This window comes from Pyxicephalus adspersus, chromosome 5 (assembly GCF_032062135.1).
Source record: "Pyxicephalus adspersus chromosome 5, UCB_Pads_2.0, whole genome shotgun sequence".
In the NCBI taxonomy this organism is placed as follows: Eukaryota; Metazoa; Chordata; class Amphibia; order Anura; family Pyxicephalidae; genus Pyxicephalus; species Pyxicephalus adspersus.
Genome location: NC_092862.1, coordinates 141,582,278 through 141,603,018, shown reverse-complemented (window position 1 = coordinate 141,603,018; position 20,741 = coordinate 141,582,278). Strand labels below are relative to the sequence as shown.

Here is a 20,741-nt window from a genome sequence, read left to right as displayed (position 1 = left end):
CCCACGTTGTATACTAGCCCAGCCCCCTCTGGCAACACTACCCTTTTTCTTAACCCCTTAAAAGCTCTGGGCTAGGCCCCAGCACCCGGTCATGTAGGCACTGCGCCTAATTCTTACGGCTACGTGCCTCTCTATAGGTGGAGTGAGTTGCCCTGGAACAGGAAGTATGCTTTTTGTTATTTTGGATAAGATTTAAAGCCCAAATCTGGTACAAAAAACACATTTTTAAATCTTTTGGGGGCACTTCAGTCACTATGCCTCCCAAACCTCTAGAGCTATCTCCTGCAGATTCATCAATCTAGAGATGTGAATCCATACGTCCATCATGTTCAATGGATCTGCTTTATTAAAACCATCTCCCATGGGCCCAGAAAGTCATTACTTTGTCTTCTACCCAGGACTCACAAAATAATTCTATAGAGAGCACCGACATGTTATTACCTATTCATTGATTATTTTGGATTCATCCTATGCTTTTAAAAACTCTCCAGGGGGGTCAGGTACCAAAAGTTAGATTTTATTAAAACAGCACTTCTGGTATTTCAAATCTTGAAGTCTTGAATGACAGATGTCAGGCTGCTCATGTGAAGGCTTCTTACACCACAATGGCTAAAATTTCCTTCCTGAATTCCAAAGTGAACCCAACCAATGTAGATGCCACAGACCCAAAAGATAACATGTCACTACCCATATGGAGAAATCTTGATGAACTCTTGGGTAACTGTTTCGGAACGGGTAAGCTAAGGTACACTATATTATCCAAAGTTTGTATCCTTCCAAATAGTTGTTTTCAGAATAGATTTGCTTGAATTTGCTTTTGTTCAGATCTATTTAGCTGAACTGAGCCAAAACACCCAAATCCAAACCTAGGTTTACCTTGACAACTAACCAAATGGACGGTAATTGTGCATATAGTCACTGTGTATATTCACAGCAGACTTACAGCCTCTTGTAAAAAATGTAAATATTGGATAGATTTTGAAGAAAAAAGTGGTCAGCTTTTTCCATAAATCATTTTTTAAAATACAGTTAATTTTTCTGTTTAAGGAAATCTTAGATTGATGGATCCTCAGTAAAGTAGACCCATGCCTATGGATGGAAGCTTTAAAGATGCACCAGTTCCAAGTCTGATCATCTTTTTGTCACTCTGCTTTCTGTATATGCAATATATATATATGTGTGTATACATGTACATATTCTTCAAATGTACATTCTTCAAATGAACTCACTGCAGAGAGGTATATTAGACGTACAATTTTGGGGTGCTATTTCCACTTTTATTTGCAAAAAACATCTACAGAAAAAAAAAACAAAATAGAGCAAATCCAGTATTTTTTCCTCTCTGGTTGTCCCTATTAGTCCCACAGACCTTAGCTTTGGGAGACCTCCTGGGCTCTCCAGACACGAAGGCTGCACACAGCTGGCCCTCCTGAGCCACATGTCCTTCGGGTACAATTTCCCTCTATTTTATAGGCAGGTGCCCTTTTACCAATGGCTAGTTGCTTCCTAGCCACCCTCAAGCCTTGAAGAGGGGATAGAATGCCTGGCCCACTCATTCCTTCCAGAACACTCTGGGCCTGGATCCCAAATATACAGCACAACACTTATTTACAACCTTATCCAGGCCCTTAAATTCTCTTTCTAGGTAAAACTGACGTGGCTGATGCCAAATATCTTCCCAATTTGGCATCACGTTATTCATTCTACCATGGTATATATAGTTGTGTAGTTCTATATATGTGTAAATGGGTGTCCATACATCCGTCTATATATGTGTCAATACCTCTGCTACTAGACCTCTAACCCCATAGATGAGATTTTCTATTTCTCTGAATTTTAGGGTTCGGGCAAAAGATACAACTTTTTTTTTCCCCTTACCTTTAACTGTACTATATATTTATGTCTTACTGATAACTTTTAGTTATTTTTTATACAAATTTCAACCTAATTCCTGTATTATTCCGACTTTTACTGTAACTCTGACAAATCTATTTTTTTGCCCCCCAAAACACGTTAGCTTTAGATTTAATACTGTTATGAATTCTAGAGTCTTTCAAAAAGCTCTTCTCTTTATGCGTTGGATTTTTTTGGACATTCCTATTCAGCATCTTCCTTAGCTGTTCCATTTCTCACCTTCTCAGGCTGAATTGAGCCGTCATTCTTGTGCGCCCGCCAGGGAATGACGATTCCTGAGAATGGTCAAACAATACCCTGACCATCCTCATCACCCTCATCTCTTGAAGCAACATCTGTCAGTAAGATTTAATCTGTCACTTACCTAAATATAACATTTCAGATCACATGTGTATTCAGTCCACACTGTGCACAATGTTCATTTTTTTGTTTTTGTTCTTGTACAATATTCAAACTGACTGGCATAGCGGAACAGTGTCCCAGGGACATGAAAACTCAGCAGCATTTGAAATACGGTTCTTGAAGTTCACTTGTAGACTGATAACAGCCCGAGCCGAGGGAAAGTAACACTTGAAATGGAATTCGGAATGACACGTTTTACAAGTACAAAACACAAGGAATATTTATGATTGCTCTTGGCTTTTTGCGTCAATACGCTTGGCTTTGACTTGCAGGAAAGAAATACTTTGAGATCCAGTGCTTGTTTGTTGTCTCTTAATATACACAACCTCACCTCACAGCTCGTTTAAATTGCAGGCGCTACTTAAAGAAGATAATTCAAGAATTTTTTCGTGTTTGCATGAATAATTTTCTGATTTGTCACAAAAAATCAGAACAGCAACAATATCAATATTTATTAGAAAATATTCACAAATTATCATAAGGAAGAAGATATTTTATTTTAGTCCAATGACCATGTCCAGGCTGAGATTAGTCTGCTGCAAACAGGAGTAAGCATTTCTTCAGTCTCCTTCTCCCCTCAGTGACTACAACATTAGTATAGTTTGCAAGAGCTGCATTTTTAAAACCAGCATAGTGGTGCGGACGTCCAACAACTGGCATTGTGCCAGCCATTGGGTGATGCGTGGGGATACTTGGTCCAAACCAATCTCATCTCTGAGCCAAGTCTGGGATATAGATAGTGATGCAGGATGATACATAAACAAAGATGGCACTGCAAAGTGCCTGAAGGTTCTGTGCTTATTTCATAGCATGAAAATTATATCTGAAGCTAGGTCCACTTAGAAAGAAATATTAATTATTAATCCATTCCAGGTTACCTAAAATAATTTTATAAAAGAGGATGGAAAAAAGGAGGCTGAGTTATATACTGGCTCAGTTACAGCTGCTGGTCCAACATTACCAGTCTGCAAGCAGGCTGCATGATTTCTACCCTTGTGGCACCCAATCAAGGAGATTGTATGAGGTTTGTTCATAAACAAACCTGACTTCCACAGCTGTCAGTACAATTTGCAGAAAAAAAAGCACAGTGACAGCCGCAGCCAACAACACACAGCTGTCACAGTGCAACGAGTTTATAAAAAAGGAATCTGACATTCCCTGAAACATTTCCCAATGGTAATCTTTAAGATATGGGTTTCAATGGAAATAACTGATTCCCACCAAGAAATGTTTAGGGAATATCAGATTCTCTCTTTTATAAATAGAACCCATAATGAATACCATATTGTAACTTTTTTTCTGTAAAGAGCAGTAAGGGCTGTAAATGAAAGGTTTGTTTATAAACAAACCCCATATAATCTCCATGATTGGCTGCCACAAGGGTAGAAACCATGCTGCCTGGTGGGAATCAGGTACTGCCATTGAAACACATGGACATGAAAGATTCCTATTAGGAAGTGATTCAAGCAATATGGGGTTGGTGAATTTTTCACCACTTAAAATACATGGATCTGAAGGTTGGATCTGATTTCATTGCTAAAAGGTGGTCTTCTTTTAATGAAAATCTCTCTCTCTCTCTCTCTCTCTCTCTCTCTCTCTCTCTCTCTCTCTCTATATATATATATATATATATATATATATATATATATATCCATAAATAATATCCTATAATGATGAGGCTGCAGTTAGCATCCTCAGAGAAAAGTCTTCTCTTTGCTTTGCAATAAGAATAGCATGAATGGCATAATTATTGTATTCTTAGGAAAAAAAAATGTTATTATAACCGGGATTTGCTGAGTATTTTATTGAGTAGATACCCTACCCTGGGGGAGAAAGGGGGAAGGGATGACTATATGGTGGGGAAATAACTGGACAGATTGTGCTGAGGATCTTTTTTTTCCAAATATTTAATTGTATTTCTTTGTCTTTCAGTTTTAAAACGCACAATGACTTCATAGAGGATTTCATCTCTATAATTATCCCTTCACCGTGGACTGAAGACTCTCGGGGGGATTGGGAGAAAATTATATCAATTATTGCTTCCTTCCGACTGACACACTCGTCCGCTCGGCAGCCGGGGCCTGTATGACCATAATGACGAACCAGGAAAAGTGGGTCAATCTCAGCCCTGCAGAATTCGCTCAACTTCAAAAGTATGCAGAATGTAAGTATCATTGGCTTTTGAATATTTTAATCTTCACACTTAATTTCCAAAGAGCAGCGGGGAACGATCAGCGAACGTCTGCAGAAAGGGAAGTGACACCTCCGGGGTTTATTAATCTCATCTGTAGCCTTCTATCCTTATCTGGTTATAAGAAGAGTTGTTTACAAAGGATGAGGAGATATATTATAACTGTTACCTTGGCTTGCCTTTAGAGTTCATCCAAATCTGACAGCCAAAATGCAATATAGTGCAGCCTCCATCCTCAAATGTGATGGAAGTAATCATTGTCCTCCTTTATTTTTACCAGATGATACTGCCAGTAACAAACTTTCTGTCCTAAGGTGGCAAAATCCCAATTACTGTACTCTATGGAGGATCAATGTTGTCACCCTGGGCTGCTCTCTTTTTTAAACCACAAACCCATCTTTCTCTCTTCATGCCCCCGATTTATTAAAGCTCTCCAGGAATGGAGAAGATAGACCATCATGGGAGAACCTGGGCGATCCAGCAAACATTGAATGGAATTCTTTAAAATTATTTGCTATCAGTTGGCAAATGTTTTCAATCCTAGACCAATTCCATTTCAGGTTTATAGCCAGCACATCTCCAGACTGGCAAGTTGCAATATATTAAATTTTTGCTCTTGGAAATGTGGGAGAGAATTTTTATTTCGGGACAGTAATTATTTACTTCACAGGGTGTATCCATCCAAAAATGTATTCCTATGTTTGGTAGATGTTGGAGAATGAATCCATCTGAACGTCTCCACTTTCTCTTGGACTCCCATTTGAAAAGATCACAGGTCCTGGGTCTGCACACCTGTTAAGCTCAATATAAGGGTTTCCCACCATTATCATGCTGTGTTACTAAGTCTGCTCACATGCTGTGCTCCCCACCATCTGTGGGCAGAATTCCGCAATCTATACACTTGCTGTGCCCATTATAAGGAGTACTCATTATCACTGCACTGAGTTATGGGGTCTGTACACCTGTTTAGGACATTTTAGGGGCTTCTACCACACCAGTATTGGGTCTTTGGGTCTGCACACCTGTTGTGCCCTTTATGAATAATTCCAACCACCCTCATGGTTAGTTTCTCGATCTGAACACCTGTTATAATTATTAAATAGGATTTATATAACGCCAACATATTATGCAGCGCTGTACATTAAATAGGGGTTGCAAATGACAGACAGATACAGAGATACAGGAGGAGGAGAGGACCCTGCCCCAAAGAGCTTACAATCCAAGAAGTTTTTTGTGCCCAATATAAAGACCTCCTCCCATTCTTTATATCACTATGTAATTACTGGATGACTAGCTCCTGACAAGGGCAACAACTTTATTTAGGTTATTTCATTGCAATGCTGTAAAAGGCATAAATAACCTATGGAATAGGAGAAGAGAACATACTATAATAAGCGATTGCTAAATCAACTAAAGGACAAATACCTTGCTTCCCCCAACCTTGTCTGAGAAGTGATGGGGCCATCTGACTTCATACATTATAATACATAATACATGTGAGTGGATATATAGCTAGAAAGAGGCTGTCAGATGAGATAAGAAAATATGTGCCAGGCATACAAAGTCATCTGGGTGCAGGAAAAAAACATGCAGTATGGATTATAATGAACAGGGAACATAAAGTCATTTTAATTTTGTAATTTTAATTGCTGTTTTACATTACCTGTGCATTGGAGTTGTTGTGAGTTATTTATTGTTTCATCTCCTATCACAGCTTTCTCATAATCTCAAGGTAGCAGCTGTGAAAACTTTGTGCAAAAATTGTAAAAAAATTCCTATTGACCTTAAAAATACCCTAAATTCTTTTAACCCCATTAAACATCACAAAGCAAGGGGTCATCATTTTCATGTAATGAAAAACTTTACAATTCTACATTAATAAACATCTAACATTTTACAATATACTGCAGCAGTTTCATGTTCCAGAATAGCTCCATCTCCTGCTATTAAAGAGCTAGTCTAAATCTCCAAAGACTCAATCTATGCTGAGATGGATCCATCATCTGCTGCAGACAAGGGAAGCATTATTTCAGTCTCCCAGATCATTGATCAGACAGCAACTGTAGCGAGTAATAAAATGAAACAGTAAGAGTGAATGATATTTGTATGAACAATCAAAAACTGCCCAGCATCTAAAATTATTACAACAATGTGTCACCTCCAATGTGAGCTGAGATGCCTGTACAAAGATTATTATTATTATTATTATTAATAAACATGATTTATAAAGTGCCAACATATTATGCAGCGCTGTACATTAAATAGAGATGGAGCCATCCATCTAAATATAGGTATTGTAAAGGAGAAGTGCTGTGATCTTTAGGAGAGACCATAAATACCTTACATTAAGTAACATTATTTGTTTTGGATGCACTGAACATGAACAGATACACCCTATGATATGTCTGATTTATGTAGCTATAATGTGCAGTGAACATAAAGTACATTTTAGCTTTCACCAGCTCAGAGAATCAGAACAATGAATTCTGATTGGTCTGCTGCATTTTGGAATTCCTTCTGCACATCACACAGCGTTGATTGATTTGGGTTTTCTCACACATCAAAGGCATCGTTGGGGGAAGGTGGTCAATCCCCTCCCGATATGAATTATGTTTTGCTGAAATTGGGAAGACTTTTATGACAACATTTATGAGTCATAATAATGAAGGCAGCGGTTTTATCCCAAAGCCAAACATTAAATCAGAAGAGATCTTGAATTAGACTCAGGCAAAAGTCCTGCGGGGTTTGAAGCAATACTTCTGAAAAATTAAATGAATCCTAAAAATAAACGTGTTCGGAAATAAACCCAAATTTTGGAAAATGCTCAGCTTTACCTTGGAGGGTTATGAAAAAACATGTCACAACAAATACCGGAGAGCTAAATAATTAAGAAGGTGCCACCTACTATATAAAGTGGAACTCCAGTTTACTTAATCATGTGCAAATATATGCAAAGGACATGTTTTGACTTTTAAAATGTTTAGAATTGTATCCTGGGGCCCAACCTGTAGCCTGGGGTCACAATAAGCATTTTAGCACTTAGTGTGCTGCCCTTGGATCACCAAGACTCTGTATTTTCAAGTTTCTTTTTCCAGCCAGCCAGTAAGGGAAAAATATTCTTTACCCTGGGGACTACAGTTCCTACAGAACCTTCACAGCCTCTAATAGTTTTCTGGGTTTGCATTCAATTAAGATTTGCATTCAATTAAGATTGTGCAGAGCTTTGGTAATATCCTGAGCCACACTTCAGTCCAGTTTGCTTCCTGGGTCCCTAAGACAATCAGATACTCTGGCATATACGAACTACAATATAATTTCCTATAAAGATATATATTAGGCTATTGAGCTGGCTAGAACAAACTCCTAAATTCTATTTTACATTTTGTTATCACTTATTGTAAAAAAGCCCTTCTGCATACGAAGGTGAACCTACACTGTTCCGCCAGGCACAAATTGTGCCTCTTGTTGATTTCAATGGTCTTAAAGTGAATATCTTTGCACCATGGACAGCAGCAGACAACCCTCTGAACCTAATTTGGCCTCAAAAAGGTAATCAATATAATTAAAATATTTGCAGTTACACAGGAGGGATGGGGCAGGTTCAGGGGCTGGTGGCTTCTGTTGAGAAAGAATGAACAGACCGGAAGTGGGAATATCTCAAGAATAAGACATTATAGAGACAAATGAGTCGATGGGTGGAGAACATTCTGTTATCTTAGAAAACCATCCATAGTTTGGGTTCACTTTAAAGATTTCCCAAGACAAAATTAATTCAGTTCAGTAAATCTTCTCTCTGCACCCTTTTATTTAGTCCTAGTAATGAGATGAGCCTGATTTATTAAAGCTCTCCAAGGCTGGAGAGGATACACTTTCATCAGTGAAGCTGGGAGATCCAGCAAACCTGGAATGAACCTGGTCCAGGATTCAAAACCTTTGATAGCAAAAAGCAAAAGACTTCCAGGAAATCCATTCTAGGTTTGCTGGATCACCCAGCTTCACTGATGAAAGTGTATTCTCTCCAGCCTTGCAGAGCTTTAATAAATTATGCCCTATATCTTTCTTGCAAGAAAGTATCTTACTCGCTGTGGAAGATGCTGCTTGCCATTGCTTTCTGAGACTCAAGAATTAGGGAAGAGGTTCAAGTTCAATTCCATGATGGGATTTTATTCAATTTCCGCTGTTTAGCATTTGCAAGTTCCATTGTATGCAGACATTTAAGTGGGCAACTTTGTAGGGTTGACAAGCTAAACATTGGATGGAAAATACAGCCAACCCCTGGGTCCAGCCAATGGGAAACCTAGCTGATGTGAACCATAACTACATTAGGAACATATGAATATTCTCTACTTTATTGGGATTTGTCTCAAAGACTGAGTTTGGGGAACTTTGAAGAATCAACCCAGGATGACCTGAACCCAGTAAATACGTTTATATCCCCTTGTTATCTGCTTGTTGAAAACCACCACAATAACAGCTGCCCCATAAATCACACCTAAAGTAATAAAAAATGAGTTAACATAAAAAAGTTATATAAATACCCACCAGGAATGGACATAGGAAATGCCAAAGTGTGGCCCTGCACAAGGACCCAGGACCCTCCTCAGCCAACACAGGCTCAAAATCAGTTGGAAATTGGGTCCTTAGGTCACTTTTGCACAGGGGCCCCAAATCAGTGGGGTGGTGTGGGGTGCCAAGTCACTTCTGCACAGGGGCCCCCAAAATCAACTGGGTGGTGGGGTGTCCCAAGTCACTTCTGCACATGGGCCCCAAATCAGTTGGGTGGTGGGGGGTCCCAAGTCACTTCTGCACAGAGGCCCACCGTTGGCTACATCTGCCACTGATACCTACCTATAAATATCTAAAATCAGGATAGTTCTTTATTTATCACCATCCAGAATCCCTATAACACAGGAAGAGTATCTTCAGTTTGTCCATAGTTGCCAGAGTGAAAGTCATAGCAGCAGCCCACATGTTTTCAGGGGGCTCACCATTCCCCCATTTATCAGAGCCAGGAATCACAATTCAATACAATTTATTCATTGTATCTATATTATATTAAATCTGTAGCAATGATTGGTCCTCTTTAGGTTTGCGGGTTGCAAGGTTTTGTAAGAAATAACCTTCCTTCCGAAATCCCCTCTTCCTTTATTTGTGGTAAAGTGAAATACAGCGTGCTCTAATTGAGCACATAATTAATTAAAACAGAATACAGAATGAAAAGTACATTTCCTTTTACAGCAAAACTGTACTGAGTCTGACAGTGGAAGGCAGAGACAAATCATTGGTGACCTTCCGGGCAAAGCCGTTTTCTTCTGGAGTGGCTTATATGAGTTTCAGGAGGAGGAGAATATTCTTTACAGCGTTAGTTCAACTTTAACCTTTATAAAAAAAATAGCTGCAGTACATTAGATATATTATTATGTTTTATTTAGCCACATGTCCAATTTCCATAATATCTAACCCCCATGAGTCCTGCGGTTTGATTATCTTTTCCTAGAATTATATGTAAGTGATTTTTATTTAGAGGGGCAGTCACAAAGGGAAAAGCTATAGCTAAACCCAAAATGCTTTGCAAAATCTGTGCCATGGCTTCATGTGACCTTACAGCTGACTGATCAACACAATTTTCCCTTAGATAGAGTAGATAACCCTTTTATACAATGCAAAAATTTGTTTGTTTTCCCCTAAAAACTTTAAAAAAAGTCTTTACCAACGCGCAGAACATACGTCAAGTATCCTAGGAGGCTTTGCACTGCTCCTTCTTCATATACCCAAACATAAGCATGCGCCGAAGGAGCTTTTCCCCTAAACAAAAAAAAAGTGCAATGGCAGTGAGATCAGCACTCATTTATTTTTACATTTACATGAGGAAACATTACCCGATCTCGTGCCTGCATAGTGCGAGATCGATTGACGTAAGCAGAGGATGAAGAAGATGGCGGTGCCTGGCTGGACGAGGAATGAACCCAGGATGACGCAGGACTGAAATAAACTTTAATGACAGTTCCACTTTTTTTTATTATTATTATTATTATTAATAATAAAAATAAACAGGATTTATATAGCGCCAACATATTACGCAGTGACAAAGGAGGAGGAGAGAACCCTGCCCAGAAGAGCTTGCAATATTAGAGATGGGGAAAGTAGGACACAATAGGAGGGGGATATGTAGTTTAAATATAAATGTATCACGTATTTATTAAATACAGATACACATACAGATTTTATAATAATGATTTAAAAAGAGATAAAGTATATTTTTTGGAGTTAGAACCCCTTTAAATTTATTTTCACATGCATCTTGTTTGTACCCGTCACTTCTTACCAAATGCTAGCTTCCCAAAAATCAAACTGTTGCCCCCTTAAAAAACCTTAGTATTATAAAGGGAAAAAAATCTGGAGCCCCATGGAGTTTATGGGAGGAGAAACCGGTCATGATAAATGATATTGGATGTCCTACAGCATGGAAATGACTTACTGCAGGTTCTAATGCACACAATTAGCTCACAGTGTGCAGTAAAATTAAAGTAAGTCAATTCAGTCTAGGAGAGGAGTTTGTGCAACTGTGAGAGGGAAGGCTGGAGGACAGATTTAATGAAGGGCAGGCTGGAGGGCAGATTTAATTAAGGGGAGGCTGGAGGGCAAGTATTGAAGAGAACAGATTGACGGCCAGGTAAGTATATTTCAGAAGAAGGTGATAATAAACAGCAGTCAATGTGTTCCTCACAGCACACGTGACCTTCTCTATCTCCCCAAGTGTTGAGAAGAAGGTCACAAGAAATGGCATTCATAAGAGTTTAGCTGTATTCATCATGCTTTATTCTTCTCCAAGGAAACAAGCATGCTTGAAAAAAAAAAAACATTATAGATTTTACAATTTGTTCCGAGCCATTATCAGACAATCACATCTGCTTAAAGAAAAAGAAATGACACCCACATCAATATAATATCTACTTCTCGTGTGCCTGACACAACTCATAGGAGGGCTATGCATCTCTTCTATTCTACACAGCGATGTAATCGTCATAGCAACGGGAATTTGTGAAAGACTGAATACTGATCACAAATATTAAACAAAGCAAACTTTACATAAAGTACACCGGCTGTGTTGTATTGGGGGTGAGGGATTTTCCGTAAATTGCCTTTTCAAATCTGAACACCGGGCATTGGTTGCTCAGGGGCAGGGCCAGATTTCTGACAAGGCCGTCTGGGATGTGGTCTAAGGTGCCATGGCCATTGTGGGTTGGCGTTGCAGCATCTGTGTGTGGAACTGGTGCCCATTGCTGCTGGCTGACCAGATCTACAATAAAAGGAAATACAAAGTGAAAATTAATTTACAGAGGCCACACAGAGTATAGTGACCGGTGCAGGGTCTCCATTTCATTCTCTGTCTTTGTCTCTCTCTTTCTTCCTCCCCCCACTTTCTCTATTCCTCGTATCCCTGTCTCCCACTCTCTCTCCCTCTTATTCTAATCTCCTTCCTCTCTCTTTGTCTTTCCTTCCCTCCCTTCTCCTTTCCTTTATCCCCTCTATCTCTCCATTCTCTCTTATTTCTCTTTCCCTTTCTCTTTATCTCATTACCCACCATATTTCACCCCCTCTTCCTCTAGATCACTCTTCTTTCTTTATCTCCTCTCTGCCTCCTCTAAGCCCCCTCTCTTTTCCCCTCCAATCATCTTTTTGCCCCTCTCTTGTTCTCCGTCTTTCTCTCATACTCTGCCCTCTCCGTCTCTGTCTCTCTCTAACTTTCCATTCTCCATTTTTTCACTCTCTAATCTCCTTCTTCCTTTTTCTCTCTCTGTCTCTTCCTCTCCCCCCTAATTAACCCCCCTATACCCCTTCTCTCCCATCTCCTCTTCTCTCCTTCCCTCACTCTCACACCCTATCTCCTGTTTTCCCTTTCCTTCCTCTATCTTTCTCTTCATCCTCTATCTCTTTCTTTCTTTCTCCATTTCTTCCTTCATCTCTCATCTCTCTCTCTCTCTTTCTTCCTCTCTCTCTCTCTCTCTCTCTCTCTCTCTCTCTCTCTCTCTCTCAAGCTAACTGGACTAGGGGAGGCAAAAGTATGAATCTGGCCCCACTCATTGTTTCATGTAAATGTTATGAAGTGTCCTGATCCCACATACCGTGGCCCCTAAAAACCCCCTCCAGTCTCCTGTTCATTATATCTGCCCCCAGCAATACCTTAAAACAATCTGCCCTTTAGTCTTCCCTTTAAAATAAATTTCACTTTTTGTTAAAAATTTGGTAAATTTTGGCTAAAAACCAACCTTACAGTTGTCAATTTATAAAGCACTGAATCTGATATTCACCAAACATTCTCTTGTAGAGAATCAATCACTTCCATTGAACACACGTGGATCTGGAAGATTCTCCCCCTCAGAATGTTTGGTAAATATCAGATTCACCACTTTATAAACAGCCCCCATAGAAATCCCTGGAGAGCTCTCATTGATTTTTACTAAGGCGGAGTTCTGCCTCAAACTATTGCTCTGTGGGTCTGTTTATGATGTTAATCAATAATATCGATCGGACTATTTGGCCTATTTGTAAAGCTGCTGTGGGCATTTTATATCAGCTCATTTCCACCCTATTCTAACATAGATAATCCAATAAAATCTATATTGTAGATAGACTTTCCTCCATTATTATTCCAAACTAAAATGCATGAAAACCCAAATCAATTTTTTGTATGATTTACTGTCTACCCTTGTCCTACATCTGGGCTAACCAAAAACTGTCTAAATACAAGAGCCATGTGCATTTCTAAAACATTGGTGTCCTTTGTGTACGTCTTTCAGATATGTGCGGTTATCCAATATCAAACAATTCCTGCAGTGTGGGAACTTCCTGTAATGAAGACTGGTCCTGCTGTCCTCTTTCCTTGTGTAGAGTGAGTGGACTTGTACCTGCCCCCTCCTATAGTTTCCTATAGGCATCTTGTAGTGGGTGGGACTTCTAGACCCCTCCCACAGTCCAGTTCTTTTTACATGCAAAGTGATAGGGTCACTGCTCTTTTCACAAGGCAATATCTAAGCATAAAAAGGGATTTAGTGCACACAAAGTGGATTTAGAGCTTTTGTGGCTATTGAAGAATTAACCTAAAAATAACTTTATTTGTGTGCCAGCATCTTGCAGTGATGAGAAATCTAGGCGGAATTCAGCCAACTCCATGGCGGACTTCCAGAAGCCTCCAAACAGACTTTTAAGAGCACAGATTCTTAATGTCTTTATTGCTGACCCACTATACAATTTGGGTAAAAAATTTGGGTAAACTTCAGAGCCCCACCCTTTAGCATAGTGAACACGCCCCTTTCCCCTATCCCTCCGATGAATAGTAAGCTGAACCAACAAGTATGATCCGGGAGAGGAGAGCTGGACTTCGGTTGCCATGCATTACTGTACTTTCCTGATTTTTCCTCCACTTATATAAAACTTAGTTTATAAAGCCCTATGAATCCTTGAAATAGTCCTTTTTGGCTGTTCTCAATTATTTACGGCTTTTTACCTCTCCATTATTGTTTTTAATATTATTGTACACATCAGCAAAATTAAATTCGTAATATCCTCTCTTTCTTTTAGACTTCATAAAAAATTCACTCTGTCTGCTTAAATCCTGGCCACCAGCTGCTGTTATACAATTATAAATATTTTATATTTGTTGCTGATCTTGGTGAAATTTGAGTTTTCTGTATTGTTATTGCCATGCTGTATTGGGTGGTTATTATTAGAAAATGGTCCAAGAAAACAGTAAAGACAAAATATTGACTGCGGCTGCTGATGCCGATCACTGCAATCTTGCAACTACTATCGCAATAAATATGTGTACTGGTGTCACAGCTAGCATCACTTTTATTGTTACCAGAACTATCACAACGATTGTTGGGAACATTTATTCCATATATAATGCTATGTTCACCACTACTACAAAGCTGTGCCAAAAAGTATCTCCACCAATGTCACGTCTACCATCACTTCTATTGATACCAGAACTATCACAGCAATTGTTGAGAACATTTTTTCCATACCTATTGCTAATGTAACATTGTAATGTAACGCTGTGCCATATAGTATTTCCACTGGTGACATCTCCACCGAAATCTCCACCGGTGTCACAGCTACCATCACCATTATTACAAGAACTATTACAACGATTGCTGAAAACATTTCTTCCATACCTACTGCTAATGCTGCATTCACCACTACTACAAAGCTGTGCCAAATAGAACCTCCACTATTGTGCTCTCCAATGGTATCTCCATTAGTGTCACAACTACCATCAACTCCATGAGGCCTGATTTATGAAAGATCTCCAAGGCTGGAGAGGATAAACTTTTATTAGTGAACCTGGGTGCAGTGATTGTGTAAAAAAAGGCTTTAGTTCCTCACATTTTTATGCAATATTTTTTTTCAACCCACTGAATTAAAGCAGAAAATCTGCATCTGAGTTGTTTCATTTAAAATAATTGTGGTAATGTCCAGAACCAAAATTAGAAAAAAGTTGTCTCTGTCCAAATGTTTATGGACCAAAATGGTATGGTGATGCTATCTCCCCCCTGATATCCATACAATGACTTTGCATTGCGGATAGATATAGTAGGCAGTGATTTTATTAGGAATAAAGAATTAGAATTTTATTCCTTCCCTTCGCCCCAGCATATTTTCACCTTTCCCTTACTCTGCCTTTTACATTAGTACCGGGAACCAAATTGTAATACTCTTCCTTTGGTTCTTTTGAGTATGAAGGTGACTCAAATGCTTCAGCCAACTCCATGGCGGACTTCCAGAAGCCACCAAACTTCAGACTTTTAAGAGCACAGATTCTTAATGTCTTTATTGCTGACCCACTATACAATTTGGGTAAAAACTTTGGGTAAACTTCAGAGCCCCACCCTTTAGCATAGTGAACACGCCCCTTTCCCCTATCCCTCCGATGAATAGTACCGGGAACCAAATTGTAATACTCTTCCTTTGGTTCTTTTGAGTATGAAGGTGACTCAAATGCTTTGGTGAATGCCAAATGGAATTAAATGTTTGCAAACTACATAAAGGGATCCTTAAATGTCTTAGCTTAGCACTCATCTGATTCCACCTATGTAAGATTTATGCCCCACATGCAAAATGGTCTATGCAAGGTTTGGGCTTCCCATGGCCTTAAATTTGGTTGGTTCTTCTGATGACCATTCCAGGTGGGTATGCTAGGTAATATAGTCACTGGATGCTTTCTAGACCCAGCACACATGGGTACATAGCCTAGCGAAGAGGTAAGGGGGCAGAAATGCTCTAAAACACACTGCCACCTGTAGGCCACACATGATGATGCAGGAACCCTACATCTAACTACCCTTGCAGTTAGCTAAGAAGGAGGGCGAGGGACATTACAAGTGTCTATGTGCTGCAAAATTGAATAATAAAATGACTCATATGGTTGTGCAGTATTGCTCAGTGTATGTATTCCTCTATTATCAAGGTTTAGTCACACATAAATATTTGATCTGTTTGTTCTCTACCTTGGCAGTGAAGATGAAGCTCATTGAAGTTCATTTCACGCTGTAAAATAGAAGTTAAGATACACAGAGAAAGCTTTGATTTATGAGGGTAGTTTAAAGAGGCCTGCAGCCCTAACAACAGGAGTTTACAATATGGCAGAAGGCAAACACATCAAATGTCACAGTGTCACCATTGTTTGGAATCATCCAATATTGAGAATGTAGCCCAATCTAGCATAACATTACTTTGAGCTCCTTATGCTGTTCAGTGATAATTCACAGGTATTTTCCCTTCTTTGTCTTTCTTTAAGATTCCACGAAGAAGCTGAAAGACGTCTTGGAAGAATTTCATGGCAATGGTGTGTTGGCAAAATATAATCCAGAAGAGGTACGGCTTTCCCATTTCACTTTACTGTGCAGGTAGTGCCTGGTGAATAGAATCAAGGATAAATATACATTCCCTTAGGAGAAGTATAGGGATTCCCATCTGGCGTCAATATCTGGAGTAAATAGTCTGGAACAAGTATGCAGGTCAAGAAAGTCCTTGCTTGTTCTGGGCTATTGGATCAATATGACAGTCAGGTAACATTGTGCAGAATGAAGAAGAAGGTTTTCTTTAACATGGTGGTTGGTGTTAAATTCATCTCATGTCCCAAACCAACTCCATGTAATCCACCCATCCCACCCCCTTCAAATCACACAACATAACCTAAGCTTTCTTTATCTTATGGAGGAAGGTCTGCTTACACTAATTTGTTGTCTAAGTTCCTTGACAGCACCAAAAAAGGATCCGGCAGTTTTGGTAGATAATAGACCTAATAATAGTAGGCAATGCCAAGCTGCAATATCTAAAGCTAGCAAAGTACTTACCCGGAATATGCAGTCCAGTTTTGGGCACCAGTTCACAAAAAGAACATTATTGAATTGGAAAGAGTGGAGAGAAGGTCTAACTAAACTAATAAAAGGAATGGAGGAGCTCAGTTATGAGGAGAGATTAGCTGAACTGAATCTATTCTCCCTTGAGAAGAGACGTATAAGGGGGGATATGATCACCCTGTATAAATAAAAAAACGGTCCATATAGAGAACTCTCTTCCCAATTATTCACTTTGAGATTGTTAAAAAGCACAAGGGGGCGCTCTTTGCGTCTGGAGGAAAAGAAGTTTAATCTCCGGATAAGGAAGGGATTCATCACTGTAAGGTGTGTGAAAATGTGAAATCAGCTCCCTCAGGAAGTAGTTTCAAAAAGTTCTTTAAATTGTTTTCAGAAAAAAACTGGATGATTTCTAGAAGCACAAAATATAACTGGGGATTAATGTTTAAAGTAAAGACAACAGAGACTGGTGATCCGGGTCAATTGCCTTATGGGATCTGGAAGGAATTCTTTTGCCCTGTTAGAGTAAAACGAACCGGAGTTATAAGGGTTTTTTTTTACCTTCCTCTGGATCAACTTTGTTTATGGGGTTTTATCTGAGATATGTTTATTGCCCTAGTGATTGAATTTAAAGGACTCAACCTAACCATGTATCCATGAAAATAGAAAGTGCCCAAGCCATTCAGTGATGTGGACATCAGAAAAACGACCCTCTTCAGACATACACAGAGAACGAAAGTTCTGAAACGGAGAACATTAGAATACTTTGGATCTTTACTTTTAAAGTTTCAGAATATCATCCGCTGCTCTGAGATGTAGCTTTGTGCCCTGTTGTCAAACTGCAAAATCACCTTTTCGGTTTGATCCATGGTAGGCTCCGTGTGTGGATGTTGGCCTCCATTAGAATCTTCCTTTTCTTCTGCCTAAACCCAATGCAGCAAAAAGGAACTTTTTCTAGGCTGCTGATGGGGGGCCAATTGGCCAGGTAAAAAAGACTTAGCTTAGGTTTCCTGCATTCCCCTTTTTGTATTGTCAGTCTTGTGTCCATTATCTGCACTGGACCGAGGCTGGTGATCCAACAGTCTCTCTCACCTTCCCTTGCCCCCGATATATACTTACCTGAATCAGATTAAGCCAGGGCAATCATCTTCCTTGCCCCTGGCCATACCTGCACAGTGGGACCACAGAGATTTAGCTGAGAATCAATATTTTTCCTGAGATAAAGTTTACAACACAATTTCATTTTATTGTTACCAAACAACAAAAGAATAAAGTTCTGTCATCTCGTATTCATAGACTGTGCCAAGCGTCAGAGATAAGTAGATTGTTCTAACCATGAAGAATATAAATCATACTTTATGTCCGGCCCAGTGACTTCATTTTTCAGTAAAACAAAAAAAAAAAGAATTCAGCACATCACGATACAGCTGATGAAATACAATAAGAGAAAAACTTGTAAAACAGACAATTGTATCCATTGTTCCTTTTCAGTGCAAAAAACTCTTTATATGGTAACCATACATCTCATAAAAACACACACGTAGATGCCAAGGTAACCTTGACGCCCCTTCCATTTATTTTTAGGACTCAGGGTCAGTGGTAGATTTTATATCAGTAGGTGCAAAACTGAGATACTTACCTTACCCTCTTCTTTCACATCACTGGGCATCATGTGACCGTCCTTCCAAGAAGGTTCCTTATGAATGCAGGGCAGGTTAAGGCTAACTTCAGATGGGAGTTATATATATGAGTTGTCATATGGACATTCCCAAGACGCTGCATAAAGCATTTCATAAACTGCAATGCAATCCAATGCCTGCACAAAATGGGATTTTAACCATGCAAATTTGTATAAATGCTAAACAGTGCTTTGGCAATTGAGAGCTGATTGACAGCAGTTACATTCAGCCATCCAATGTCAGCAAATGCCTATCTGAACTTAATCTCGCAAGAAGATACTCTAGGCCAAAGATAGGCAAACTCCGGTCTTTAGGCCAGAAACGGCCTAGCCAGCATTCCAGTCTGGCCTAACACCTAACGCCACCTTAGTTATTTATTGTTGGATCCGGCCTAATTAAATTGAAGTGTTATAGCGAGTTCCCACAGAGTAAGCCCAATTACTATGTCTAAAGAGCAGAAGCAACGCGCAGCTACCAGTCTCCCCGGAAGGTTGACCTCGAACGTTGTGTCTTCAACCCCAAATGAACTGACAAATTATTCCTAATCCAACGCGGCAACAAAGCCCTGTGTTTAGTGTGCAACGAAACTAACAGCACTTTCAAGCGGTCGAATCTCAAAGGGCATTTCGATGCCAGGCACGCGCACACGTACAGAGACTACACCGCGGATGAGCGAAAGACTAAGGCTGCTCGCTTGCAGTCACGGTTTGAAAAAATCTTTCCATGGACACCTTGTTTCTTCTGGCCTAGTGTGTCTTCTTGACATCCTGAAATGGCCTAGTAGTCCAAAAAGTTTGCCGACCCTGCTCTAGGCTATTGCAAGAGAGCCTTCTAGTTAGATTTTAGGTGGTATCTGACATCTACTGGCAAGAAAAAGTACTGCAATGGAAACCTCTGGGCTTAGGGTAAATATTGCAGCACTTTTTATAGAACTATTCATTTTCAGCTTGTTGTTTTTGGCAGGGGTTTTGTTTTTACTTTACACCAAGACAACAAGTATATGGTGGAGATACAGACAGATGAAAGACTTCACCTAACTTTATATATGTACAATTCTGTCTAAATGTTTTTTTTTTTCCTAATCAGAATATGGCACAACCCTCTCCCTATTGTCCTCTGTCTACCTTCTGTCCTCCTCGAGAACCTGTCTGCAAACCTCCCAGTCATTACTGCCCAAAACATAAGCATAGCATTTCAACCTACTACTTGCCATTCTGTTACTTAGGGTCCTGGTAAATATTGGGTCCCTGGACAACAACCCAGTTTGACCTATAATAAAACCAGCCCTGGATAGCAAAATTGCCAAAATTTGACACCTAAACTGCCCGCCTATTTGATCCATTTTCAAAACCATAGCTGTTAGTATGAAGTTGGTCACCCTTTGCCACTATTACAGTCTCCATTATTATTGGAAGGCTTATCACAAGATTTTGGAGGGTGTGTTTGGAAATTGTTGCACACATCAGATACTGATGTTGAATGAGAAGACTTGGCTTGCTATCAGCATTTCAATTCATTCCAATGGTGTTCATTAGGGCTGAGGTCAGGGATCTGTGCAGGACACTCAAGTTCTTTCATATTAAACTGGTGACCCCATGTCTTTATGGAGCTGGCTTTGTACCCTGGGGAACCGTCACTCTGGAACAGAAAATGGTCTTCAACAAACTGTGACCACAAGGCTGAAAGAGTACAATTACCTACCATGTCTTTTTTATGATACAAAATACCACCCTTAAATAGAAACACCTGAACCAAATAATATAGAGGGATGTCTACCTACCTTTCACCTTATATTCTATGTGCAGGTTCATGCAGTCATTCCTTAGTTTTAATTATTTTTTAATGAACAGTGCCATCTAGTGCCATGTAATTGTGCACCCGTAAGTGAGGCTTGCTTTAAAGAAGTTTGTAACTCTACCCAATTCTGATTAGTGAATTGATTGACACACCAAGCAAATCATCCGACTGCAATTTTCTCAGTTGTCTTAATGCATTCAGGCAGTTTGATCAACCTCTCCTCTTTCAATTTAGAGCAAGCTGCCCAGTGCCACCTGAGGGTATGCCCAATATGCTGTGTTCTTACTTACATCCATTCTCTGCAAGGATATTGCAGCGCATTTTCAGGACATTCCCATTCCGGCTCAGAAACCTTCTAACAAAAAAAAAGTATAATCCTGAAACATTGATGTAGTA

At 39.5% G+C, this 20,741-nt stretch overlaps 1 protein-coding gene across 1 annotated transcript in view; it reads left to right on the top strand.

Moving 5' to 3' along the window:
- DGKB (diacylglycerol kinase beta) overlaps window positions 1–20,741 on the top strand; it is a 293,858-nt gene that overhangs the window by 65,614 nt on the left and 207,503 nt on the right. Inside the window, exons 3-4 of the mRNA XM_072412954.1 lie at window positions 4,249–4,480; window positions 16,308–16,384. Of these exons, the coding sequence (XP_072269055.1) occupies window positions 4,402–4,480; window positions 16,308–16,384 (156 nt within the window). The 5' untranslated portion in view covers window positions 4,249–4,401. The remainder of the gene's footprint in view (window positions 1–4,248; window positions 4,481–16,307; window positions 16,385–20,741) is intronic.